Source organism: Neomonachus schauinslandi, chromosome 2, assembly GCF_002201575.2.
Source record: "Neomonachus schauinslandi chromosome 2, ASM220157v2, whole genome shotgun sequence".
Taxonomy (NCBI): Eukaryota; Metazoa; Chordata; class Mammalia; order Carnivora; family Phocidae; genus Neomonachus; species Neomonachus schauinslandi.
This window is the reverse complement of record NC_058404.1, coordinates 38443628-38470899: the sequence shown is the minus strand read 5'-3', so window position 1 is coordinate 38470899 and position 27272 is coordinate 38443628. Positions and strand designations below refer to the sequence as shown.

At 43.0% G+C, this 27272-nt stretch overlaps 1 protein-coding gene across 2 annotated transcripts; it reads right to left on the bottom strand.

The window, feature by feature from the left end:
* Positions 1 to 1465: 1465 nt before the first annotated feature.
* Positions 1466 to 14128, bottom strand: GINS4 (GINS complex subunit 4). Of its 2 annotated transcripts, XM_021681535.1 has the most exons (8): positions 14018 to 14128; positions 9311 to 9397; positions 8428 to 8541; positions 5816 to 5913; positions 5561 to 5649; positions 2518 to 2608; positions 2325 to 2429; positions 1466 to 1549 (listed from the first exon to the last, which is right to left on the bottom strand). In XM_021681535.1, exons 1-7 carry the CDS (start codon positions 14111 to 14113, stop codon positions 2333 to 2335), a joined length of 672 nt encoding a protein of 223 aa, XP_021537210.1. In that variant the 5' UTR covers positions 14114 to 14128; the 3' UTR covers positions 1466 to 1549; positions 2325 to 2332. The 2 variants fall into 2 exon arrangements, with proteins under 2 accessions (XP_021537210.1, XP_021537209.1); XM_021681534.1 differs by lacking the exon at positions 1466 to 1549 and having other exon boundaries at positions 2311 to 2429; positions 14018 to 14113.
* Between the last annotated feature and the right edge of the window lie 13144 nt (positions 14129 to 27272).

Here is a 27272-nt window from a genome sequence, read left to right as displayed (position 1 = left end):
AAGCAAATGTGATCTATACATATACAATGGGATATTATTCGCCTTAAAATGGAAAGAAATTCTGGGGCGCCTGGGTGGCTCAGTCGATTAAGTGTCTGCCTTCAGCTCAGCTCATGATCCCAGAGGCCTGGGATCAAGCCCCATGTTGGGCTCCCTGCTCAGCTGAGAGTTGGCTTCTCCCTTTCTCTCTCCCTCTGCCTTTCCCCCTGCTCGTGCTCTCTCTCAAATAAATGAAATCTTAAAAAAAAAAAAGGGAAGAAATTCTGACACATAATACGTACAACATGGATGAACTTCAAGGACGCTATGCTAAGTGAAATAAGCCGGTCGCAAAAAGAGAAATACTCTGATTCCACTTATATGAGGTACTTAAGAGTAGTCAAAACCATAAAGACTGAAAGTACAATGGTGGCTTTCAGGGGCTGGCGGGGAGGGGAGATAAAGGGGAGCTATTGTCAAAGAGGTGAAGAGTTCCAGGTTTACAAGATGAAAAGTTATGGAGTTGGATGGTGGTGTGGGCTGCACAATGTGAATCTCTTTAATACACTGAGCCGTACACTTAGAAACGGTCAAGATGGTAGATTTTATGTTATGTGTCTTTTACCACAATATATAAAAAAATCAATTCTAGAAGAATTTCAAATGTTTGGAATTTTAGCTTCCCAAGAAAAATTAAAGAACGTTATATTAAGAATGGATAAACAATGTGCATGCTTAACAGTTTACTCTGAAAGCTCTATGGTTAACTTGTGTACCTCACACAAGGAAGTTTTTTTTTTTTTTTTTAAAGATTTTATTTATTTATTTGAGAGAGAGAGAATGAGAGAGAGCACATGAGAGGGGGGAGGGTCAGAGGGAGAAGCAGACTCCCTGCCGAGCAGGGAGCCCGATGCGGGACTCGATCCAGGGACTCCAGGATCATGGCCTGAGCCGAAGGCAGTCGCTTAACCAACTGAGCCACCCAGGCGCCCTCACACAAGGAAGTTTGACGGCACCAAAGTCACATTGCTTGCTGGAGCCTGAGCACAGAGTAAAAACAGCTGACCTTGTAAGGTCACAGCTGAATCATGATTGCTGTGGCTGGAAAAACCCAGATCCGGACCTGCCAGCACTTCTCAGGAAGAGCCATCTTGCTAGCAACAAGCTTACGCGAAGTATGACGCAATTATTTGAAAAACCATCTCTCATGCTTTCGTGATGAGTTCTTATCAATGGAGCAAAATACCACAAACTGGAAAAGTGAAGTCAGTGTCACACTAAGCCACTTCATTTCCTTTCCTACTTGGTTTTGAAATTGAACTTCCCCTTTATCTTAAAACAACTGATTTAAACCCCTCTTCCTTTAAAGTGGTGGCCTAGGAAATGGAGCAATGCACTCTGTGGTTTTGTAGAGACCTTTAAGTCTTCTGTGCAGCCTGGCACGTACATGGTGGGAGCTGGTGACGGCATAGAGCTCTACCGCTCCACTGTCTCTACATCCTTCCTTCAGGTATCACTGTGATACTCTCTGCTCATGTTAATTTCATCCGCTTCCCTTGAGAAAGTAGAGCTAAAAACAGAAACGCTGTTACTAAGGTCACAAGATAGGATAGTTAATGTTGCTGTTAGCAGATTCCTGGCCAAGAATGGCCAGATGGCCTGGAGGTTGGCTTGGCAAAACTGCCCGAGATTCGGGGAAGGCTGCAGGTTAGCAGCAGGGAGTACATACTTCATTAGGCTACAAACTGAGAACTGGCCGGAGGCTCCTTTTGGCACAAAACTGAAACTCAGTAATGGTTTCTTGGTTTAGTTGTGATTCTCAGTACCCACCAGGGCAGAAATTGGTTTTAAGTCCAGTATCAAGAGGTTCCAGAAGGTTAGTTCACACAATCCAGTGAGATAATCTAGAAGATATTTCATCTTCTGTTATTCTACTGCATTTATCCTCTTCTTACTGGGGAGGTGAAAGAGCTGTCCGGTCACCCTCAGGTCAGGGCTAACTACTGCCCCCTAATCATAGGCAGCGAGGCTTGTTTATGAACTGTGGTTGCCTCACTTCCCTTAGCTCAAGAAATACCACGAAGGAAAAAGGCGCACAAAGTGAGCGTCTCAGAGGGCTCGGCCAGAGCGGCCAGCACGCGGAATCAGCAGAGCGATGGCTCCATCTGCTGACTGTGGCTAGGATGGCAGTGAGGACGTGTGGCAAGTTAGGAATCGTGCCTTGAGCTCCTCAATGCCCAGGTGACCCACAGCACTGCCGGGAAAGTCTGCCGTCTGCAGGCACAAAGCGGTAAGGAGATCTTACACATTATCTTTAGGGTTCCATGCTGTCATTGTGTATTTACTTTTGATTTTATATCAGCTGAACTGCTCCAGAAGCAACCAGGGGTGCAATGGTTTTGTATCGGATCAAGTGCTGCGAGCCTTCCTCCAAGTCAATCACATAGTCCCTGAAAAAGAGGAAATAATGTCTGCAGAGCTGAGCTGGTGCCCCCAGTGGAGGCAGATTTCCCACTGTCAAGGTCACATGTTGCTCACCTTTGCTCATCTGTTTCTGGTTCTACCAAGATGTTTTCCTGTCGTTCTTTCACTCTCAGAAACACGTATGAATCTAGATCTGGTTTGGGAACTGCCAGAGAAACGATAATGCAGTCAGAAAATGCTCAGCCAACAAGACCAATCTGGGAAAGCTGCTGGGATTCACTGTAGCGAGCACTAAGGGACCCCTGATGTGACAGCATTTTGTGGGGAGGGTGACTTGAGGAGAGATCTGGCTCCTTACAGAAACAGCACGCTTCCCATCCAGGGCCTCACAAAGCAATGGCTCATTCAACAGACGCCAAGTATGTAAAATGTGCACATTGTGGAAGATACAAGGAAGCGTGACAGTCACTCTGAAAAGGGCTACCGGCAGCATTTGATAAAGCCTCACACTGGTAGCACAGTCCCTCAGGCAAGTGGGGAGGAAGACGTCAATGCAGACTCAACGAGGGAAGTGAGGCTGGGAGCTAACAGCAAGGGCCAAGGCAGAAATATGCACGCAGTTTCGGGAGGACAAGAGTGTATAAATCTAGTGAGAAAATATTTTTATACATAGTAGTAGTAGGAGAGAGCATTAGAAAGATTGGGTCACATGGGGATAGTCTTGAGTGCCAGATGACGGAATATAGGTTTTCACTGTAAGCGGTCCTTCCCTGGTTGATTCCGGGGTGAGACGTTGCTGCCTCTTCTACCACCAGCCAACACTGCACGTAAGGAGGGGCCCCAGGCTGGGCTGCTCGACAGCTCTTCATTTCTTGGAGCTCCATGTGTACCCAGAGGACTCCATCAACTGCAGGTTCTGAGAACCTACTGGATAACTCTCAGTTCTAGAAGCCTAGCTCAGCATTCATATTGCCCTTGATTTCCTCATCCACAGGTGGGGGTTCAGGATAACTGGCTCCAAAGGTCTAAGGGGGTCCCTTGGGCCGCTTCAGGGTCTGGGGCCTGCCACAGACACTCCAACTTCACAGGGCCAGTTGACCTGGCTGGGCAGCTACTTATTCCAGGAAACCCAGCTTGGGTTCATGCCTTCCCCCACTCTGCCCGCAGGGTCTACAATGCTCCAGAGGCCTGAAGGGGACTCAGAGCACCTGGGCTAACCAAGCAAGACTGATTTCATGCCTTCCCCCACTCTGCCCGCAGGGTCTACAATGCTCCAGAGGTCTGAAGGGGACTCAGAGCACCTGGGCTAACCAAGCAAGATTGATTTCACTGAGGCAGGTTGATCCCCTCTACAAGTTTCCAATTCCAGGGACCTGGCTCTAGTCCTTGGAAGGGATCTGGGACAAGTGACATGTGTTTTAGGAGGTGTTGGCCAGCATCTAGTAGAATTCAGTTAGATTCATGGTTGCTTTAATCAACTAGGTACGAGAGCACTGGGCAATGATTAGGGATGCGGTCCTGGCTTCACTCCTCTTTTTCCAAGATGTAGACAAAAAGTGGCGGAACTGGACATGGACCGGGCCTTTTGTTTCCCTCAGGCAGGTTCACCAAAATGACCAGCTCAGAGTTCCACAAATCTGCTATGGGTTTACCTTGCTCCTGGTGTTATCGGCTGCACCTGCCCCTGCCTTCCCCACAAATGCATATGTTGACACCCTAACCCCAGTACTTCAGGATGGAAATGTATTTGGAAATAGGGCCTTTAAGGAGGTAATTAAGTTGAAATGAGACCGTCAGGGTAGGGCCCAGTCCAATCGGACTGGTGTCCTTATAAAGAAGAGGAAGAGACACGAGGGGTGCACGAGCACAGATGGGCAACCATGGGAGAGGCCCCAGAGGAAACCAACCCTGCTAGCAGCTCGATCATAGACTTCTGGCCTCCAGAGAAGAAATGTTTGCTCTAGTCTGTGGTACTTCATTACAGCAGCCTGAGCTGACTGACACACCTGGGGAACCATGTCCTCATCTGTCCTGCCCTAACTCTTCCACCTGCCATGGGGGTCACAGGGTGGCCCCCAGCACAGGCTAGGTGGGAGATCAATTCCCAGGGCTCAATTGTACTTGAACTTGTGGCCTCAGCGCATTACATTTAGGCTGTGAACAAGGTGGATCCCGGTCCCCCGGAGAACCGTTTGATTTGGTCTGGCAATTTTGCCTGATGAGGTCCTGCTGGGATTAGGGCACACTATGAACGACTGAGGGGTATGGACTTTGACCTGGATGTCAGGGGGTCCCCAGCTGGCTCATCCGAGGTTGAGAGTGACTACCGTAATTCCCTTCCCTCGGCTCAGCAGGATGTTAAGGGGACTGTGCCAGGCGAGCACAAAGGTGGCTTTGGCTGTGTCACCCCCGCTGCCTTCTCTTTCTCCTCCTGCTCTTAGCCCTGCCCCTCTTTCCATGAGATGCCCCACACAACGAAAATATTGGGGGCCCTTCCTCCAGGTGGCCGGGAAGTGACTGGGAGTCACTGAAGGTCTCTAGCCTCCTGTTTGACTCCTTCTGGGTAGCTAGATGGTCCCTGCATGGACTGGAATCCGTGAGGAAAAGCGTGCTAGCCCCTTGAGAGCAGACCCCTTTGCTCCTCAGTGCTCAGAAGGGCCTAGCCCGGTGTGGATGCACAGTAGATACCGGCTGAAGGAATGAATGACTGCGTATGTGAACGAGTTTGCATTTTTAATGACAGTCATAAGAATTTCAACCTAAGCTAAAGACCACAAAAGTAACGCTGAAAAGGCTACCCTTACACCTGCTTTTAATGATTTTTTTAAAAAGATGTTATTTATTTGAGAGCGAGCACGAGCAGTAGGGATTGGGAGTGGGCAGAGGGACAAGCAGACTCTCTGCTGAGTGCAGAGCCCAACACAGGGCTCGATCCCAGGACTCTGAGATCATGACCTGAGCGGAAGTCAGACACTTAACCAACTGAGCCACCCAGGAGCTGCAATGATTTTTTGTTTGTTTGTTTTTAAACCAAACGACATCCTCTCTTCTCTTTTTTGCTTATCTACATATTTATTTTTCCAGGCTAGACAGTAAAGATGAAGATCTTATTCTAGGGCACCTGACGATAGGTCTGAAAAGAGAGTGCTCTGCTCACCTGACCTCAGGAGGTCCACCGTCTGTAAGTTAGGAGGCATATGCTTTAAGGCAACATTCTTGAGGTAGGTCTCTGTGTTAGCCATGTACCTGAAAGAGAGGAACTCAAATCGCTGTGACTACCCTCCTGGCAGGAGCCGCCAGGCTGTCAGACACACAACAGTGGTCCAGCCATCAGCTTCATGGAGACAACCACCAAAACTCATGCTCACAAGCCACGGAAAGAAAGCAGTCCCCACGCGTCCTGCTTACTCACTGTTTGGCAAAGACCAGCTCCTCTGGAGAAAGGCTAGACAGCTCCCCCTCGTGGAGTGTTTTCTCCTTTTCAAGGATATGAGGGAAAAACTTCTCTATCTGAGGATAAATAAAAAGCATTGTGTAAATGTGTCAGGATTCGAGAGTCAAATATACTAATTTTCTGAAATAGGTTGAGGTTAACCTAGAATTGACTTCAAAAATGGCAAGCCTTCACAGTCAAGACCCTTTCTAGACTTCCAAGATTTCAAGGAGGCAGGTTTCAAAGAATGCAGAGCAAAGATAAGGGCTCTAAAAAGGAAGACCACTTAAAAAGGATGAGAGGCTTTCATAAAAGAAAATATGAAAATGTAACTGTAAATGACATTAATGAGGGAGAGAAGGGGATATCATTTAACATTTCTAGGCAACTGCACAGGTTGTTCTATGAGATGAAGCATGTACAAAAGCTGGGAAGACACATATAGAATACACAAACAGAGAGAATGGTGACTTTTTAAAAAAATTATTTATTTATTTGAGAGAGAAAGAGAGCATGACGAGGGGGAGGGGCAGGGAGGGGGAGAGGGACAAGCAGACTCCTAGTAGAGCAAGGAGCGTGATGCGGGGCTCAATCCCAGAACCCTGGGACCCTGGCAGACGCTTAACCAACTGAGCCACCCAGCTGCCCGACGACAGTGACTCTTAATTGTAAGAATATAACCAGCAAGGATGAAGTCCACAGGGAGGCAAGGCTAGGAAAAAATGCTAAGAACTACCAGGAAAAAACACAAACAAAACAGAAAAAAAAATAAAACGCTAAAAGCTACATGAAGATAAGTGGTCAGGAACTGCATAGGGATCAGGCCACCACTCAGAGTCAGTGCTGTTACGGCTCTCTGTGGAAGGAAATGTAAGTAGGGAAATGACAGTGGGACGAGGACCCAGGCCAAGACAGAGGAGCCCTTATCTGCTTAAAGGAGTTCATGTCTTTTGGCCTGGACCAATTACATTCCAGGATAAATGAACGTCTGTGCGGTGTTTCGGAGCATGAAGCGCTCTGCGCTGGCGCACGCCAACCGCCCTCCGTCACAAGCAGTCTCACAGTCTCAGAATCACTGCGCTCACAGAAGTGAGAAATAGCGGAGGCGGGCCGATTTCCCAACTTCCAAAAATACAAAGAAGGTGGGGAACCTTCAAATACAGATTAATGGCCTTCACATGGGTATGTGGCATTATATTAGAACAGATCATTTAAGAGTTGGTTTGTGAACTCAAAATTAAGTGGTTAACATGAAGAGGATTTATCCAACTTAAAAAAAAAAAAAAAAAGTGGCCTGGTAGTTGAGGGTGGGGTGGAGAGGCATATTTTTTTTTTAATCTCCATTTTGTCAAAACACATGACACCACTGTTATGACATCCTTGGGGGCAAAGTGTAAAGCCGGGCTGTGAGAGTATAGATCAGTATAGACTCAGAAGTAGCTGAAGAAACGACACTGATTCAACAGACAGAGATGTTGACTTGTAGGGAAGTCTCTGGTGGACTCTCCTGTCATTGGCCCAGTCCTACTAATGAATCAGATAAGACCTTTGATGACATACTTGTCAAACTTGACGTAAGGTGACGATATCAAATGTTAGAGACAGCTAATATATTAAATGACAAGATCAGGATCCAGGGAACAGGGAAACGGCCCACTTTAATAAGGTGAAGCATAAGAGGGGTTAAGTATCAAGTCCCACACTTAGGGGTCGAAAAATCAAACCATTCAAATATAGGATAGTGACAAGATGGGAAAATGGTAACTCAAAAACTTCAGAGGTTAGAGTTCATGGCAAGTGCAGAATGAACAGTGTGATGTGTCTGTGAAATACACTAATGTGATACTGGGTGGCATTACTACAGTTTAATATCCAGAATAAGGGAAGTGATCATCCTGTTTTTCACAAAAGTGGCCAAACTACAAATGGAATATTGTACTCAGCTGCAGGTGGTATGATTTAAGGATAAATTTGGTTTGTCAGAACCAGGAGAGCAAATGGAAACAAAGGGTTGAGATGTTTGAGCGCACTCTCATGTAGGAGAGGATGTATTCATTTTGTAATAACTAAGGGAACAAGAGGAACCAAATGAGAAGATACTTCAAAGAAATAAGAACTTTCCGAGTTAAAATAAACATCATATAAAACAAGAACATTTTGTAATTTCATTTTCATAAGTTAGATGGCCTCATAACTATGGCTGAATGTCAAGTTACCACGGTCAATTTGACACTGGCTACACAATGGCTGCAAAATAATTTCTGAAACTATTTGCCTCTGGTCAGTATTCCCTAGTCAACCAACGCAAACAACTCTGCGGCACCGCTGTGCTGTAATTCCAGGGGCACCTTTCACACAGCAGACAAAGACTACAAATATGTCCCCGGAGGTGTGCAATGTATGTTCCATCTAGGCTTCTCCAGAATAATCTCTTGCCCTCCTTATTCTTTAGCTACCCTGATATTGGGGCTTTGCAGCATCTTCAGGCCCTGGATTCTCCCAGGCCCCAGCCCGATGTCTCCCCAAGACGCTCAGTCCATATTACACACTGCATTGCCTTAACGCTAACTATAGGTATCTCCGTGTCAAACCTTCATGAGCCGACACCGCAAGTAGCTGCTAAGGACATAGCGGATCCTCTCCATCTCCATTCGATGGATACTGACCTTCAGATCCCCCTTCTTGGCTCTCCTGAGATTTTCTTCCTATTAAAAGAGAAAATGAAGTATATAAAAAACATGGTATTCAGAAGAAGGACGTTTCTCGTTCAGTCTGCACAGCTGCACAGGGACCACCATCACCGGCAATGTTGAGCATTCGAAGACTACACTTAGGTCAAAGGAGAACCAAAAAACTACAGCCTCATTATAAAAAGTTCAAACAATACTCATTTACTTTTAGAAAACAACCATCTGAATAGAATCTGAATATGGTGAGTGGGAAGGGCCTAGAAGAACTCCAGCCCAATTGTAAAGGAGATAATATAGCAGACAGAAGACATGTCTAAGGGCAGTGTTAAATCACCAATTGAGAAACTGCAAAATACCAATGTTGTAAAGCTACTCTGAGGGTAATAATGACTTAAGCCCAGCCCATCTAAGCCAAAGGCCACAAACTCAAGCGTCTATGGGGGCTAGGCAGGCAAGCTATCTGAGAAAGGTGGGTAGGTAGGGACTGTGGGGAACAGAGCACATGAAAGGGGGTGGCCCTTACCCTGCTCTGGTCAGCTGTTCTCTAATAGAAACATGGGCCCAGTATTGACAGGGTTTTAGACTTTTCAGGGGAAGCTGATGTGCAGATAGTCATAGGAATGCTCATGCTTTATAAACGCAGGTAACTAATTCAATATTAAAAAAAAACCATTAGGCTGGGCCAAACAAAACAGATTTGGTATCATACTTCAACCTCTCACTATGCTGACAAAACCCTTTTAAAGTTCTCCTCCTTTGTAATCCCGAGATAAGCAACTCTTACCATGTGATCTAGCTGTTCCATGACACACTCTACAATCTCAGACTTGCTTTCCAGCAGCTCAGGGGCAAACTTTTCATTCATCCAGGCCTAAAACACAATGTCCCCCGCCAAATATATATATATCAGTATCATTCACAATGGAGCAAAATAACCCTGTGAGTTCGTACATATCCCGTGAAAATCACAGCTATTTCCGGCAAAGAAAATTATTTGCCTATGAGTTGGAAATACTGGAAATGCTTTGTAAACAAGCTATGTTTATGATGGCTTTTCTATTTCTTTTAGTGGGAAGGCTGTGCTTACAATTTTATATTTAACCAAAATTGCAAAAAAAATCACTGTTCACTTCAAAAATTTTGTCAGTTTGCCTCTGCAGTTCCCTAATACCATTTATTTAAAAAAAAAAAAAAATGTTGCCAGTATGATGCCTACTAGTGAGAGCAACACCACCTGGTGTTCAAACAGTACCTTTCACCAAATAGCATCAACACGTTCCTACGACTTCACGGGCCATTTCCCACGAGGGGGGCACCAGCACCCTTCTATTTTGAGAGATGAAGTAACCTATATCTACACATCTCATTTGGGAAGCTTAGAGTACTTTACAAATATTTTTTCATTCATTATTATAATATGAGAGGAATGGATACAATTATCCTTATCTTATTAATGAGAAAACACAGATTATTTACTAACTGCCTAAGAGTATAAAGGATCATAATATAAAAGGATCAACTATTAAATAGTTTTGGAACAAGAGGTTAAATCCTTAATTTATGACTCAGGCCCAGATATTTGGTACATTTCAGAAATTACCAAGGCTTAGAGAACTGAAATATCCACAGGTGACTGACGAAAACTAATCTTGTCTTTCAATTACAGTTAGTTTCAAGCAAAGCTCAGAATTACATGGCAATCAGGCTCACTTTATTCCTTTCAACATCCTTGAGTCTCTGTGTCTCCAATTATCACCATGAAGACATATTATTAAATAGTAGGTATTGCTACTATCATAAATTTTTTTTCCACGGGCTCAAGCTCCTATATTAGTGCTGTAAAAGTTAACGAGAAAGAAAATTCTGTATTTTCAAGGAGCATTACAAATGAGAAAAGACTGAACTGTCATAGAGGACTTACAAAGCAGGAGTTTTTCTTTTTAACTGATCTTATTAAATACTGAATAGGTACAGAAATATTTATTACATATAACATGAATAGAGAGATAAATCCCTGTGTACACATAACTTAACAAGTCCTATCATTATTTTAAAAGTCCCTGTGTCTTCCTCCTTCTTCAAAGGTAATCATTAGCCTGATGTTAGTATTTAATTTTCTATAGTCTCACTACATTTGTTTGTATTTCTACATAATGATTCCCAGTGATTTCAAAGAAAATGATAGCACTTGTTGGGTACACTGGGGTAAAATGGGGTAGATTTGAGGGGGATCTCTCATTGACATTATGAAATTATTTTGGTAAAAATTTTAAAACATTAGGAAAAATTTATATTATTATAAAACTTTCAAACAAAATGTTTTCAAAATATTTAGTGAGAAACTTGCATTTAAATCCATGGTTTTTTTTTTTTTTTTTAAATAATCAGGTTCTATGCTTGAAATAGCTACATCTGATTCCTGATCCAAATTTTTAATGACAATCTGTTCATTGTTATGGGCTAAACTGTGTTCCTCTCTACTCCCAATTTGTATGTTGAAGTCCTAATTCCTAGCACCTCAACATGTGCCTGCATTTGGAAACAGGGTCTTTAAAGAGGTAATTAAGTTAAAAGGAGATCATTAGGTGGGCTCTAATTCAATGACTGGTGTCCTCCTTCTTCTTCCTTTTTTTTTTTAATTAAAGATTTTATTTGTTTGACAGAGAGAGACACAGTGAGAGAGGGAACACAAGCAAGGGGAGTGGGAGAGGGAGAAGCAGGCTTCCCGCTGAGCAGGGAGCCCGCCGAATCGGGGCTCCATCCCAGGACCCTGGGATCACGACCTGAGCCGAAGGCAGATGCTTAACGACTGAGCCACCCAGGCACCCCAGACTGGTGTCCTTCTAAGAGGAGGAAATTTGAACACAGACACACATGGAAGACCATGTGAAGACAAGGGAGAACATGGCCATCTACAAGCCCAAGAGAGAAGCCTCAGAAGAAACCTACGGTGCTAGCACCTTGATTTCAGACTTCCAGCATCCAGAGTTGAGAAAATACATGTCTGTTGTTTAATCCACCCAGTCTGTGATGCTTCATTATACAGCCTTAGCAAACGAATACAATTATTAAAGTGAGAAACTTTGCACTGTAGGTAATAACTTTTAAATCATTTAAAAAAATTTCTTTTTTAAAGATTTTATTTATTTGACAGAGAGACACACAGCGAGAGAGGTAACACAAGCAGGGGGAGTAGGAGAAGGAGAAGCAGGCTTCCCGCGGAGCAGGGAGCCCGATGTGGGGCTCGATCCCAGGACCCTGGGACCATGACCTGAGCCGAAGGCAGACGCTTAACGACTGAGCCACCCAGGCGCCCCTTAAATCATTTTTTTAACAGGCATTCATGAGTATCCTCTATCTGCTCCTGGAGCTGTGATTATCAGGGGCCCTGTCAGGTGGCTCCTCAGGCTATGCTCCGGCCACAGAAGCTGTCCAGGCTATGGACCAACTCTTCGGCTGCACTCAGGGCACTGCAACAGAGCTTCAGGCTCGAGATGTAACTCCTGCTCACCCACTGCCAAGCTGAGGCTGTGCTGCCTTCCAAGGAGCCCCTCATGGCCACGAGAGGCAACCAGTCTGGGGGCTCCCCCTGTCCCAGAGGACAGATGTCAACATTGTGACGCACTGCAGCATACCAGCATGTGCCATGAGCTCTGCCTCGAACAGTTTTGCAAGTGCTTGAGCTTAGCATAAGTGGTTTCTTCAGAAACTTATTATTTTTTTTTTTTTTTTTTAAGATTTTATTTATTTATTTGAGACAGAGAGAATGAGAGACAGAGATCATGAGAGGAAGGAGGGTCAGAGGGAGAAGCAGACTCCCTGCCGAGCAGGGAGCCCGATGTGGGACTCGATCCCAGGACTCCAGGATCATGACCTGAGCCGAAGGCAGTCGCTTAACCAACTGAGCCACCCAGGCGCCCAGAAACTTATTTTTTATTGTTCTACACCATGCTCTTGACAGTCATCCATGTTGTTGCAGGAGCTATCTTTCATTCATTTTATTGCTGTTTTTTTTTCTCATTGTGTGTATAGATTGTAATTTTTATTTTATTGTTGACAAATATTTGGGTCACTTTTGGTTTTTAACTGTTGCAAGCAATACTATGAACATTTTGTGCATGCCTCCTGGAAGTTTTTTCTAGGGTATGTAACTGGGAGTAGAAAGCCTGGGACACAAGATACGTGTGCCTTCAACTTGATAAGACAATAACAAAATTATTTTTCAAAGTATACCAATTCACCAGAGTAAACAAGTGTGCAAATGGCTCCACAATCCTTTATGTTGTTTTATTTATATGTTGCTTTATATTGTTCACCTTTTTCATTTTTGCCTATCTGATGGGTATGAAGTGGTATCTCCTTGGGATTTAAATTTTTATGTTCCTGATTACTAAAAAGATTGAACATCTTTTCCATATGATGGCCAGTAAGCCATCCTGGTTTCCACTTCTGGGAGATGCCTGTTAAGACTTCATTTTTTTGGGCGCCTGCCTTCGGCTCGGGATCATGACCCGAGCCGAAGGCAGACACCTCAGTTGTTGGGCGTCTGCCTTCGGCTCGGGTCATGATCCCGGGGTCCTGGGATCGAGCCCCGCATCGGGCTCCCTGCTCGGCGGGAGGCCTGCTTCTCCCTCTCCCTCTCCCCCTGCTTGTGTTCCCTCTCTCACTGTGTCTCTCTCTGTCAAATGGATAAAACCTTAAAAAAAAAAAAAAAAAAAAAAAAAGACTTCATTTTTTTCTACTGGGTAGTTTGTAAAGTTGGTTTATATAGTGTGGATACTAATATTGCAAATATTTTCTCCCAGTTTTGCAGCATGTCTTTTTACTGTCATCAAGGTGTAAAAACAAAAGTTCTCAAGTTTAACGTAGTTGAATGTATCCACTTTTTCCTTTATGCTTTGTGCTTTAGGACTTTTGTTTCATGAATCCTTTCCTAATAAAGCAGAGGCTCTTAAACTAGGTGGGCAGATTTCAGGGTGTCTGTGAATCTCCCGAAATTACATGCAAAATTTCTGGATGTGTGTGTATACATACATTATTCTGGGAAAAAGGGCCAGTTTTCACCAGCTTTTCAGAAAGGTCTGTGTTATAAATACAAATGAAGAATTACTCATACAGTAAGAATTATCATATAAGATATAATTTTAAAATTATCTTCCTTTTGTCACTCATGATGACATGCATGGTAGGACAGAATGAAGAATACTAGAGTAACAAACAGAGAATTCCAGAAAGGGGCTGTTAAAGAGAGAAGGCAAGAATAAGGCAGCAGGTGTAGTACATTAAGAGCAGATATTTTGGAGTCAAAGAGACTTGGTTCATGTTGGGCAGTAATACTTGCCTCATTGGGTTGTTGTAAGGATTATTACTCCTCATAGTTAACACTGAGTGCTTATCGTGGGTCTAATATGCTAAGCAAGCATTCTACATATATTATCTCATTTACCCCTCACAATGACTCTGTGAAATAACCACTATTATTAATGCTTACCCGCTCCAGTCTTTCAATGAGCTCTGCAGGAGTTAGGACCACCTCTTCACTACCCACATCAGAGTCCTGTCCTGTGAGGTCCAGTTCCTCCGTCATGTTCTCTGAAACCGGTACCTAATGAAAATAAAAGAACCAATACCCTGCAGTGTGGTTTCCATTTATTTGCAAGAATAGGCAACTGTCTATCTACCGCGGGTGTTGTAGAGGCTCACTAGCAGTCGCCAGTCAATTCACAGGCTTTGATTCTTTTCAATTCTTTGCCTCTTCCTTCAAAACGTGGGTCAGATATCAGTTTTTCAAAGAGGTCACCCCTTAAAAGTGTTTCCCCATACCCCTCGACTGAGCATCTGTCACGCCACGTAATACCTGTCTTCCTGGTAGAGTCCTTTCCTTAGGGGCTGTGTTCACTTCAGTTCAAATAGGAATCACGCATCTGCTTTGTTCCCGGCACTCGTAAGTACTGGGACATAATTACCTGTGCTTAACTCACATTAGGTACTTTTAACTTGTTGCGAGAACTAATCAGCCAGAGCCACGAGGCCCAGCACCATCAGACCAGTGATCCCAAATGCTAAGAAGGTGGGTGGTGGGAACGAGAGGCTGTCCTCGGAGCACTGGGGAAACAGAGCATACTCCTCCCGCTCCTCTCCTGTCTGGGGGCCAGGAGCACATTAATCCCCTCCCCCAACACACACACTACCAGAGGTTCCACTCGGACGCTCACCTGAGCACCAGGGAGGCAGAGAGGCACTCCGACGTAACACGCAGCTAGTACCGAAAAGTCGTGAGGAAGCAGCCCCCGTTTCCCAAGGAGCACCTGGCAGCAGAACAATCTTAAGGCCTTTCCCGGACGTAGCAGACCCTGGACTTGCCAGCTCTCGCGCTCTTCAAACAAACTTTCCGCCCCGGCCTCACGTCACCGCGCTCGGGCGGCGTTGACCAATCACGGCTCGGGGGCGGGGACTCGGATCTCCGAGGTCCGTTCTCCCAACAGCCTCACGAAGGGAGGTTAGCCCCGCCCACCTCGGCCGGCCGCCTGAGGGTGCGTTCTCGGATGACATTACCCGGGACGGTCGGGAGGGGGCGCGTCGCTACCGCGGCTGCAGCGGCGCGGCGGAGTCAGCCTTGGGCGGGGAACGGGCTCGCGGTGCAATGGCCGGAGCGTGCTCGGGCCTGCAGGGGGACCAACAGGAGAAATGGGGTCTGTTAAAATCAGGCCACTTCCGTCCCGTGGGTCATCTTCCCCGCCCACCACTCTTGTGGCGCTTCTGGTTCCTTCATCCTTGCCAGGGCTTCAGCTGTGGCCACTACTTCCAGGTCTAAAAACCTTTAGGCTAGTGGTTCTTAAAGCGTGGTGCCAGACCACAAACAGCGGCGTCCCGGAACTCGTGAGAAATGCAGATTCTCAGGCCCGACCCAGACCTGCTGGGTCAGCAGCTCTGGGGGTGTTTCGACAGGCTCTCCAAGTGATTCTGATGCAGGTGAGGTTGGAGAACACTGCTTTAGGCTATGCTTCCATCCCAGCTGCTTCATTCTCAAGGTTGTTTTGACGTTTACTGTACTGCTATACCTTCTACCTTTAATGTAGGACAAATACATACGTATATATGTGTATATATATATATATTTTTTTTCTTTGATGTCAGTTTTTCTCAGAATTGCTGATGTTTTCTCTCTGCTCTGTTTTCTATGCAAAGTACCACTTGTGGCTCCCCTGAGGGGTCACTTCCCCATCAGTCTGAAGACTCTTTTAAATTGTGATGTTTCCTATGCTATACTGATTGATTTGAAAAAGAAGTTTGGCTAATTGACAGGTTGATAGTACCTGCCTGATTACAATCATGTTTTGAAAATAGAACATCCTGATGGCAGAGTGGGCATATTTACGAAGGGCTATGGAAGCTGGGGGACATCGAAGAGGAATTCCAAAAGGATGGGACAATTACGTTTGAGCTCATCTTGCAGAATGAGTTTTGTTAGTGACAAACGGATGGCCTTTTCAAGGGCTGTTTCAATGGTTTGGTAATCCCGTGGTTTTCAGTTGTGGCAGATTGTGTTTTCCAAAGACAGCTGCTCTGATATAGATCTCATCCCATGTACTCTTCTTGCAATATGATGTTGACACTCATCCATCGAGAGAGGGGGTGTCTATATCCTTGCCTCTGGGAAGACATTCTGAAACCGCTATAGAAACATAAAGAGGGCTGGAAATCAAGATGGACACACTAGTGCTTCAGCAAGGCTTGACATCAAACTAAACAGACGTTTCTCTTCCTAATTCTTGGAGCCTCCTCCTCCCTTTCACTTATTTTTCTGTAGAATCCTTTGTTCCAAGAATGCGGTGTCAATATTGACATCTCGATGATCTCAGTGTATATGTAGTAACAAGGCAGGGATGGCCAGCGCTAGTCATGAGACCAGCTTGAAGACATAACGAACGCGGCTGGCAGCAAGTACCAGTTTCCTACTGAAACCACCCAGATCCTGTTTTTTCTTATAAAACCCCTCAGCCTTTTACTGTGGGTGGGTTTGCAGTCCTGGAGGCATTAGCCTGCTGCAGCCTCTTTTGCCTGGCAAAGTTTATTACTATGTGTAAAATCTGTCTTCGTGGTACATACTTTGGCCCCAGAGCACAGAGGTCGGTTTTCAACGGCACTTTGTAATCGCCTTGCCCAGGAGAATGTGGCAGAAGTGATGCTGTATGACTTCATAAAAGGCTTCCACCTGACTCTCTTTCTTGAGCTACATCCCTTGGGAGCAATGAGCTTCTATGTAAGAAGTTTGACTATCCTGCCGCTGCCATGCTGAAAGGTCCATATGGAGAAGTCACATGGAGGTACAGAGTGATGTCTCTGGATGGAGCCCTGGCAGCCCCATATTCTGTCCTCCACATGTCTGAGTTGAGTAGGCCTTCAGATGATTCTAACTCTCAGACTGTGAGCAATCCCAGCTAACCTGGAGGGAGTGGAGATGAGTTGTCCCTGCAGAGCTCTGCCTGGATTGCAGATTTGTGAGCAAAATATTGTTTGAAACCCCTAAGTTTTGGGGTAGTTTGTTGTGCAGCATTAGATTATCGGAACATTAGATGATTGGAACATTAGTTGTTGAGCATAATTCCATTCTTCCGTAATTTTCATTCCTACATAGCTCTTCAGTGGTTGTTATTAATATTCCTTAAGTGTTATAGATTTGAGTCCAAGCACTGGTAACTTCTCCATCCAGGTACCAATTGATTACTTTACCGACTCAGAGACTTCCCTTCTCCAGGGCCAACTGCCTTTTCCAGTCTCCCACTGTTCCTCAACTGGGGAGCAGGGGTCCAGCTTCTGCTTCCTTAATAGAGGTGTGGCCATAAACAAGTCCCTTCTCTGGACTTCAGTGGGGCCACCTGTTCGTGAAAGCAGTATGTATCTTCTTAAAGGCAGAGGGATAGATAAAAAATCGAGGGGCCCTCTTTCACTTCTAAGATCTTTGATTCCAACTAATATGCATCAGACGAAACCACATTAGACTAAAACGAATTTTTAGAGAAAGACTTCTACTACGTAAAAAAGGAGGATTTAAGGAGATGTCCAGACAGAATATATAGAACTACCTGGGGAGAAACCTGTGATGAAGCTGTTGGTCACATGGCACTGTCAAGTTCAGGAAGGTGGGAGAAAAGACGTGTCTTAAGTTACATTATGGAGAATGAAGAGAAAAATCAGGTTGATGTGTACCTGTTGTCAAGAAATTTTAAAAAAATGACTACACAGCCATGTAAATGGAATGCCATTCATTAAAACAGTCACATAGAAGAGAATCACAGAGGTTATGATATCAGGAGGGTGCAAGTTTGATGGTGGTGAATGGAACTGCGGGGCAGAGTTTGTAGGCAAGTTCTGATGATTGAAAGGGCAAGACACACATGCTAACCTGGACTCAGACAAGTACAACAAAGTACAGTGAAGCCAGAAACATGGCAAAAGAAGAGAAAAGCTACTGCCCGACGTTACGGAAAACATCACCCTGTGCAACTGAAGAAGCTGAGAAGTTAATGGGATTTCCCGATACTGCTCAATGAAGAAATTAATTGCACTTACAGACACAGCAAATAGAAACAGCCAAAATATTTGTGGGTAGCTATGGAAATACACGTTAATAAGAATGAATCTAATTTTTTTTCGATCACCGAGGATTAAGAGACAAAATCTGCATAATCTACACAGTACTTCGAGCCTTTTGCCGAAAGGTGCTTTTGAAATACAAGGTCATACTATCATTATTGTTCTCATATCATCCCTGCCCTTGTTCATTTGGTCAACAGCTGTTCCTCGCTGTTTCCTTCCTCTAAATTCCATCACATTCTTGGTCTCCTTGCCCTGAGAAGCAGAGCCTTATGTTTTGGGGAGTATATTAAGTGAAGTTGAACTCCCAGTTGTTCTGAATGAATGACAACTTGGACTAAGGATAGGAAGGTAAGCATTTTTAGGCAACTTGCATTATTAAGGAAGAGTACAGAGAAGTGCTGTTAGGATGTTTCCTTAGCCGCTCAAGGAAAGCTATTGATGGGTGAACTTACAAGTGTTTTTCTAGCCAATGGTAAAACCCCATATGTGCTTGTATGGGCAGATGCTGGAAAACTCCGGAGGCCAGGGTCTGCTTTGGATCTCCCTGGCAAATGTAAGATCTGGGCAATTCAGGGTAATCTGAATTCCTCCCCCCCCCCTCAGATTTCTTTCCTCATCCTGTACGCTTTTTGATTTCAAGCACATTAAATTAACACAGAAATGTTTCCAGCAAAGATAGACGCTTTTCAAATCTCTTCTAAGTTCTTCTTTTCTAACTTTTGAGATCACGGTTTCAAGAGTTTTAACAGGTAACAGCAAATTATATGATTGGTAATAAACAATTTACAATATAGTTCAAGCATGCACAAACCGTCAGTGCCATGTTCTCCGTCTTGTCTGTGCCCTCCCCTGTAGCAACATGGTGTGACTCTCTTCCTTTAGTTTGGTCCTAATGTATTCCTCGTTTCTGGCACAGACACATAACTCCTACTTTCACCTCTGTGCTTTGTTTCCTCGTGGTTAATGGGAGGATGTTTTTTTCATGACTATAGAATCAGCCTCAGAATATCAAAGAAGAGGCAGATTGCTATGGATGGGTACTAATCTTCTGGAGGGAGAGTGGACCCAGGAAAGAGATCATGTGGCTCCAAATTTCAGCTTGAACACAAGCTTCCCAAGCCTGAGCAAAGACCGGTAGAGGCCATCTCCCTCCTGACCCCCCTGCCTCAACTTTGTCCCTAAGGCAGCAGAGGTGCTGATCCTGGTCAGAGGCTGCTGACTCCTCAAGCAAAGCGTAAGATGATGACCTTTCATTTCAGTGTCCCTATTTTACACTCTTTTAAAAAAGTTTTTATTTAAATTCCAGATAGTTAAGATACAGTGTTATATTAGTTTCAGGTGCACAATATAGTGATTCTACACTTCCATACATCATCCTGTGCTCATCACACCAAGCATACTCCTGAATCCCCATCACCTATTTCACCCATCCCCCCACTCATCTGCCCTCTGGTAAACCATTGGTTTGTTCTCTACGGTTTAAGTCTGTTTCTTGGTTTCTCTCTCTCTCTCTTTCCCCTTTGTTCGTTTGTTTTGTTTCTTATATTCTGCCTATGAGTGAAATTATATGGTATTTGTCATTTCCTGACTGACTTATTTCACTTAGCATAATACTCTCTAGCTCCATTCATGTTGTTGTAAATGGCAATATGTCATTCTTTTCTATGGCTGAATAGTATTCAGATGTGATATATATATATCATATCTTCTTGATCCATTCATCAATTGATGGACACTTGGACTGCTTCCATATCTTGGCTATTGTAAATAATGCTGCTATAAACATAGGGATGCATGTATCCCTTTGGATTTGTGTTCTTATATTCTTTGGGTAAAGCCCTGGCAGTGTGATTGCTGGACTGTAGGGTAGTTCTATTTTTAACTTTCTGAGGAAACTCCATGCTGTTTTCCACAGTGGCTGCAGCAGTTTGCATTCCCACCAACAGTGCATGAGGGTTCCTTTTTCTCCACATCCTCATCAAAACCTGTTGTTTCTTGTGTTGTTGATCTTAGCCATTCTGAAAGGTGTGGGGTGATATCTCATTGTAGTTTTGATTTGCATTTCCCAGACGGTAAGTGATGATGAGCATCTTTTTAGTGTCTGTTGGCCTCTGTGTGTCTTTTTTGGAAAAAGTCTGTTCATGTCTTCTGCCCATTTTTAAATTGGATTATCTGGGGCTTTTTGGGTGTTGAGTTGTCTCAGTTCTCTCTCTATTTTGTATACTAGCACTTTATTGGATATGTCATTTGCAAATATCTTCTACTCCGTAGGTTTCCTTTTAGTTTTGTTGATTGTTCCCTTTGCTGTGTAGAAGCTTTTTATTTTTATATAGTCCCAGTATTTTATTTTTGCTTTTGTTTCCCTTGCCTTAGGAGACCTATCTTGAAAGAAGTTGCTGTGGCCGATGTCAAAGAAGTTATTGTGTCTGTGCTCTCTTCTAGGATTTTGATGGTTTCATGTCTCACATTTAGGTCTTGCATCCATTTTAAATTTATTTTTGTGTGTGGTGACAGAAAGTGGTCAGTTTCATTCTTTGACATGTGGCTGTCCAGTTTTCCCAACACCATTTGTTGAAGAGATTTCTTTTTCCCATTGCATGTTCTTTCCTGCTTTGTAGAAGATCAATTGACCATATAGTTGTGGGTTTATTTCTGGGTTTTCTATTCTGCTATTTTGCACTCTTGACATTTTCCTTAGAAGAGAGTGAGCAGAACACCCGTAGGCTAGCAACTCGTTGCTCTTAGGCCTAGACACCTGCGCTGGAGGTGCAGGACAATGAAGATTCCCTGGAGAGAAGCAGGGAGGCTAGCAGGCACTGGTGTGATTTTAGTCACTCTCTTGGAGAACAGTGCTGCTGATTTTCTTGTAGTATAGATCTTCCTCCCTTACACCCTCTTTGCTCCACTCCTTTTGAACTACTCAAGGACATGAGGGATTTTGTCTCCTTTGCACATGCTATTCCCTCTTTCTAGGCTTTTCTTTATTTCTCCTTACCCAATGAACTCTTCTGCATCCTTCAAGACCCAGCTGAAGTAACTCTTCCTCTGTGACAGCATCCCTAATCTATCCACCCCTTCTTTAGGTCACCCATATGCCTTATACTCTTCTGGTATAACAATTATCATGCTATATTGCACATTTTATGTGTCTGTTCCTTCCATTAGGTTGTGCATTCCCCGAAAGTAACCCTCAAATCCATCACAGCGCCCATCATTCATGCGTGCATTTATTTCTTCATTCAACAAATATGTCTTGAGCATCTAGGCTCTGTCTAAGTGCTAAAGAAAAAGCAGTGAATAGAAAACACAGACTCTGATGGGAGATAGACAATAAACAAATAATTATTTGTCAGGTGGTATAAAATAAAGCTGGGTAACAGAATGTTGCAGGTGGGGACATTTTAGAAGGTTGCAGTAGGCATCTGTCTTAGTCCATTTGGGCTGCTATAATAAAATACCACAGACTCTGTGGCTTCTAAACAGCAGAAACTTATATTTCACAGTTATGGAGACTGAGATGTCCCAGATCGTGGTGCCGACAGAGTCAGTGTCTGGTGAGCACCCACTTCCTAGAAGGCTGTCTTTTCGTTGTAAGCTCACGTGGTAGAAGGGGCAAAGGAGCTTTCTGGGCTGCTTGTATAAGGGCACTGATCTCATTCATGAGGGCTTTGAACAGGGACTAGGGCTCTAGGATTTTAATATATGAATTTTGAGGGGATGCAGTCATTCAGCCTATAGCGGCTTCCCTGAGGAGGTGACATGTGACAGGAAGCGTGAATGAATTCCAGGAGAGATGAGTGGGCAACACTGTGAAGAGAAACAAAAACTGTATTGATCACGCCTTTTCCTTTTCTAAAAAATGTAATTTATCTTCTGAAAAACTATGGCCATTTAGCAGGTTACAGAAAACTGTTTTCTTAATTATTTTCTGGATGAGTCAGCAAAGAGAAATGTGGTCTTTCCATCAAAAAATTCATGTGACTTTATGTCAGGGGCATCTAAGTGCTGGCAGGTCATGTTTATTAGGGTCCATGTAATTTAGGGAATTGTCTTTAGGTCTAAATGAAAACCAGGCCAAACTCAGTATTTCTAAGTACTTACAGTTTGGGACAGTGCTCTTTCTTGTTTTTAAGTATGTAGCCACAGGTAAAGGTTTGATTATGGTCATAGGAAGAGGCTTAGAGGGTAGTCTTGATCGAGTCCACCCTATATCAAAATTCCATTCACTGGTTTTCATTTTAATGCCTTACCTTTTTTGGTGTTAATGGATCATAGACATGGCACCGTGTTGAGAACTTCATATAACTAACAAAATGGGTCATTCCACTTCAGAGTAAAGTTTATTGAAGTAATTTTTCTGTGTAGGGACAACTCTTAGAATACAATTGAGACTCATCTGTATATGGGCATCATTTTCCCTGAGATGACAAGATAAATGAAGATTTATTTTAAAACTTTAAGTTCCAAACTTTCTGGTTCAAGTTACAGAGATGGAATTATATTGTCATTATTACCATTCTCTTATTTTTTATATGGAGCATGTATAAATTAAACATCTCTCGAGATGTCAGTGCTTAAAATAATAAGGAATAAGAGGCCTGGATTAATATAAAAATGTGAAATTTAAAAATCTGTCACATCTTAAAAGCTTCTGGCATTTTGTCTAGGTTTTTTCATTTAAACACTTCTTACAGGTTTCTTTTTGGTGAGCTAATCATTTTAATTGAGTTTAGTATTCATCCTCTATGAGAAGACTGGAGAATAGATAATTTTTAACTGGGTTCCATGTCCCAGAACATTATCTGGGTATTTTACTACTAAATTAGCTAGAGCAGATAATGTAATAATTCTACCTTTAGAATATCCCACAGTGATAAACCCCACGAAATTGTCAGTTTCTGTTATGTCCAGTTTAGTTATGAAAATGTTTTCAGCTGGAAATACTGAAATCTGGTCATGAAATTGTGTTAACTGTTGATATTTTTGGAGACAAGAACCAGAAGCTTTGGGCCACTTGCTGATCTTGCTGTGAGCGTTATCATTATCATTCTATGCGTTGCCAACTTGTTAGGGTCAGTAAGCTTTGGATGTGACCCGTGGAGCTCTGGGAAGGCTGAAGTGACTTTGGACTTATCCCTGTTTATGGGGAAGTGAGATCATAAGTTTCCTAGTTAGCTTCTCTTTCTCTCATCTTCAACATGTTTACATGAGAAATTCAGCTGGACCCTGAACTTTACCCTTGGCTCTATGCTGCTTCTAGGCTAGAAGTTTAATTCATTTATTTTAAAAGGGCTACTCACATATCTATAAGCCCTTTGTCCATATTTTTCACTTTTTTGGTATATTTAGAAGTAGCAGAACTCAGAGGTTAGTGCTTCTTGATAGTGAAACCAACGAGACAAATAGGCCTGAACCCTTAGAGGAAATTGCAAATAGAGACCTGAGTGAAATCCGAGGGGGCGTGTCCAAATTATCAAAGCCCATAATGACATTGAAGATGCTAACTGGTGTGTATAATACTTAGATATAGTATGGACATATATAGGTGCTTGTTTTTGTAATAAAATTTTTTAAATTTGAAAATGTATAGAAAATAAAAAGCCATTTAATATTACAAATTCAATCTAAGCTCTGTGCTCCTCTTTCTGACCCCATCCTCTTTCCTCCCTCTCTACAGGTAACCACCAGCTACAGTCAACTTAGTGTTCATTGTTCCCAGGCAGATGGACGTATTTTACCATAGATGCATGTATCCAAAAATGATATGATAATAATATACAAATTGTGTGTATGTGTAACAGTTAGGAGAACTCATGGAATGTAATCGTAAAGCAACTTTATTTTTGTCTCCAATTTATTTTGTCCCTTTACATTGATTTGTTGGGTGGGTATAGTTCTTCCCCATCCTGGATGAAAACTGAGGAAGGTCCATGATTATTTTTGTCACTCTTCGGTTGAAAAAAAAAAGTCCCATGATCTTTATAAGTCACAAAACACAGTGCCCGTTCAGTAATTAAAATGTCCAGTTTGTTCTCATCAAAACCCCCTCTGGAGAATAGTGCCACCTTGGGGGCTTAGCAGTGGCCTCTGTTGGCCATTTGGGCACTGGGCAGTGGCAGTAGCCAGATCCATCATAATGAGCGGAAGTCGATGCTGTTGAGTCACGTGTAGCCTCCATCCTTGCTGCCATGACCATTTGACATGGTCCCAATGAGCAAGCATCAGGGGGGCTGGGAAGAGGCTGACTGACATCAGAGAACTTTCCACAGTGAGACCCTCTCTGCAGGGGGTGCTATCTCATGGGCATTCACATGGCATATGGATTTCTTTACACTCTGGAGTCTGTTCCTGGAGGTTCTTCCACAGAGCATTCCTCTACTCTTCACCAGCCTTTCACTTTTGTCCTCCCAGGTCTCTAAGCAGATGGCCAGCTAGGCCGCTCCCATGAATCAGTGTACCATGCTCAGATTTCCTGCTCAGTCATTTCTCCCATTGGCTGAATCCTACTGGAAGCCACAGGCCAAGGGAACCTGGTGGAGGCCGTCTGCAGAGATCAGTTTTCTAGAACCTAAAGTTGCACATGGAGGAGAAAGGCTCTGGAGGGGCAAGAGGACAGGCAACTGGACAAGCCTAAGTCTGCATATCTCAGTCTCTATTCTGTTCCATTATTCCGTGAGCTAATCCTCATACCAATGCCCCATGTTAAGCATTACAACTTCATCTATTTTGCTAGTTGTAGGGCAGGTCTCTTCACTTTTTCTAGAATCAGCATGCAAGTTCCATAAAAAAACCTTATTAGGACTTAGGCAAATAATTTTTTAAGTTCTTAATAAGCCTGTCTGTAGAATGAATTGATTAGACCAAATTTTACCCTAAATTCTTCCTCCAGTCCCAGAGGGATTTTTACTTTCTGCCTTTAACTGTTACATAGAGTTAATATGCAGCTGCAGTATTATCCTGACACTGCACATTACCTTGATAAGTAGAAAAATTGTGGTCACTTCAAAACCTACATAGTACTTGGGAATAGAAATCAATGTACACAAGCAACTTTCTTTCCCCCTCAGAGTTTTCTCAGAGTCTCTATCAAGGATCTGATTATTTTTAATGTGTAGCTCTTGCCATCAGGGGTTGGTAAAGTTTCTGTCAATATGGTTCCTGTTGGGAATTCTGGTTACTTAAAAAGGTGATTTTTCCCATCTTGATGTAGTCCCTCCATATCATTAGACGTTAAGTGAAGATCTTTTTCTGCAATATTAAAAATGCCCACAACATGCTGTTAGGCCTTTCCTTTCCTAATTGTTTAACTGAAGCATCACTCATTTTAAAAGTAGATAGTCACATCTATAATAATGTTGCTTTTTCAAGCACATAATCCTTCAAACATCTAAGAAATTAGGAATTGGACTAAATAAAATATTTGTGCGTTGTATGAGATGCACAAAGATATGCAAATGGGCCCAGCAATCCTTTAATTGGGAAGAAAAGGTCACATTACATCTGTTTCTGAGTCCTTGTATATCACAGAATCTGAGCTTCTACAGTTATGTTGTTTGGCATTTGGTTGTTCCCAGAAGACTAATTGCCAAAACATTTTGAATACAAATTATTATGTTCATTTCCTGGCAATAGGTCTGTGAAAATATGAGGTAAGAAAATATAATATATAAGAACAAAAACATTAAGATCAAGAACGACAGATTTGGCAGCCAATGAACTGATTTTTAGCCTCCCCCCCCTTTTTTTAAAGATTTATTTTATTTTAGAGAGACAGCGAGCATGAGTGGGAGGGGCAGAGGAAGGAGAGCCTCAAGCAGACTCCCCGCTGTGTGCAGAGCCTGACATGAGGCTTGATTTCATGACCCCTGAGATCGCAACCTGAGCCGAAACCAAGAGTCATACACTTAACTGCCTGAGCCACCCAGGTGACCCGCCACTTTTTTTTTTTTTTTAAATCTTTGTAGCTGAAACAAAAGAAATAAATTCTTCAAAGGCAAGATCCTTTATGGTTCTGATGGTTAAAGATTTCACATAAAAAAAGTGACAGCACAAAGTTAAGTTCTTACAAGGTCAATAAACACTTATATTGCTCAGATGCTCTTTTTAAAAAATCAGAAAATTCTGCTGGCATAAACTCATTTTGACAATGACCCTTAACCAAAATCTTTGATTGTGCCTGAATTCATAAAATTATTTCTTTTTGCAAAGTGGAGGTTTTTTTTTTTTTTTAAAAGTAGGCATTCAATTTCTACAGGGCTTGTAGGCAGAATTTCACAGAACCTCACATCTGCACCATTTGAAATATATAAGAACTTGGGATGTAAGACAAGAAGAGCTATAGCCTTTTTTATAGTCATGTAATTCTATGTTTATTCATTTTGAAGCAAACTATCCTCGAACTTAGGGGGCACAGAACCTACATTTTGGCATTCACAATTCACTGTACATATTTGCTATCTTGTACATTTTCCAAGTTTTGAGTACTGTGGAGTACTGTTGTAAAACCACTCACTATAGCTTTGGTGGGAGAAGAATAAAATCCTTCACACCTTACACATTTGCAGATTAAAGTGGGTCACTGTGTAATGCTTATATTTATTGGTTTATCCTCCAACCAAGCACGGATGAGGATGGGGATCACTTATTGGCAATGTCAGTGATCTACAGAATAAAAAAAGGACAAAGGATGAGTTGGAGGCTTACTCGTTATTTACACATCTATGTACTTTAGATTTTTTTTTTAAATGTAATTCCTTTCCTTACCCTGGGAATTCCTATGTACAGGAAAAAGGTCACCGGAATCCTCAAGAGTAGTTATCTCTGTGCAAAAGTCTATTCTAATGGAGTTTAAGCCACAGATATCTTTCCAGTCTTAGAACTTTACAAGGGGGAGTATACAAGTCACTATCTTACGAAGTTAAACACCTTACTAATCAAGATGTAGTGAAGTAACTCTGCTAGTGACCCGTCAGCCTGTATCTTACTCACTTAGCAAATATGAGTGTTAAGTTGATGTGTCCCCTGCAAGGATGATGCTTGGGTTAGGGATAGATGCAAGGGTAACTAGAAACAACCTCTGCCCTCATGGAATTAGAAGGATTAGGGTGGGGAAGGAGACACATGGCAAGGGGAAGGGGAGTTCAGTG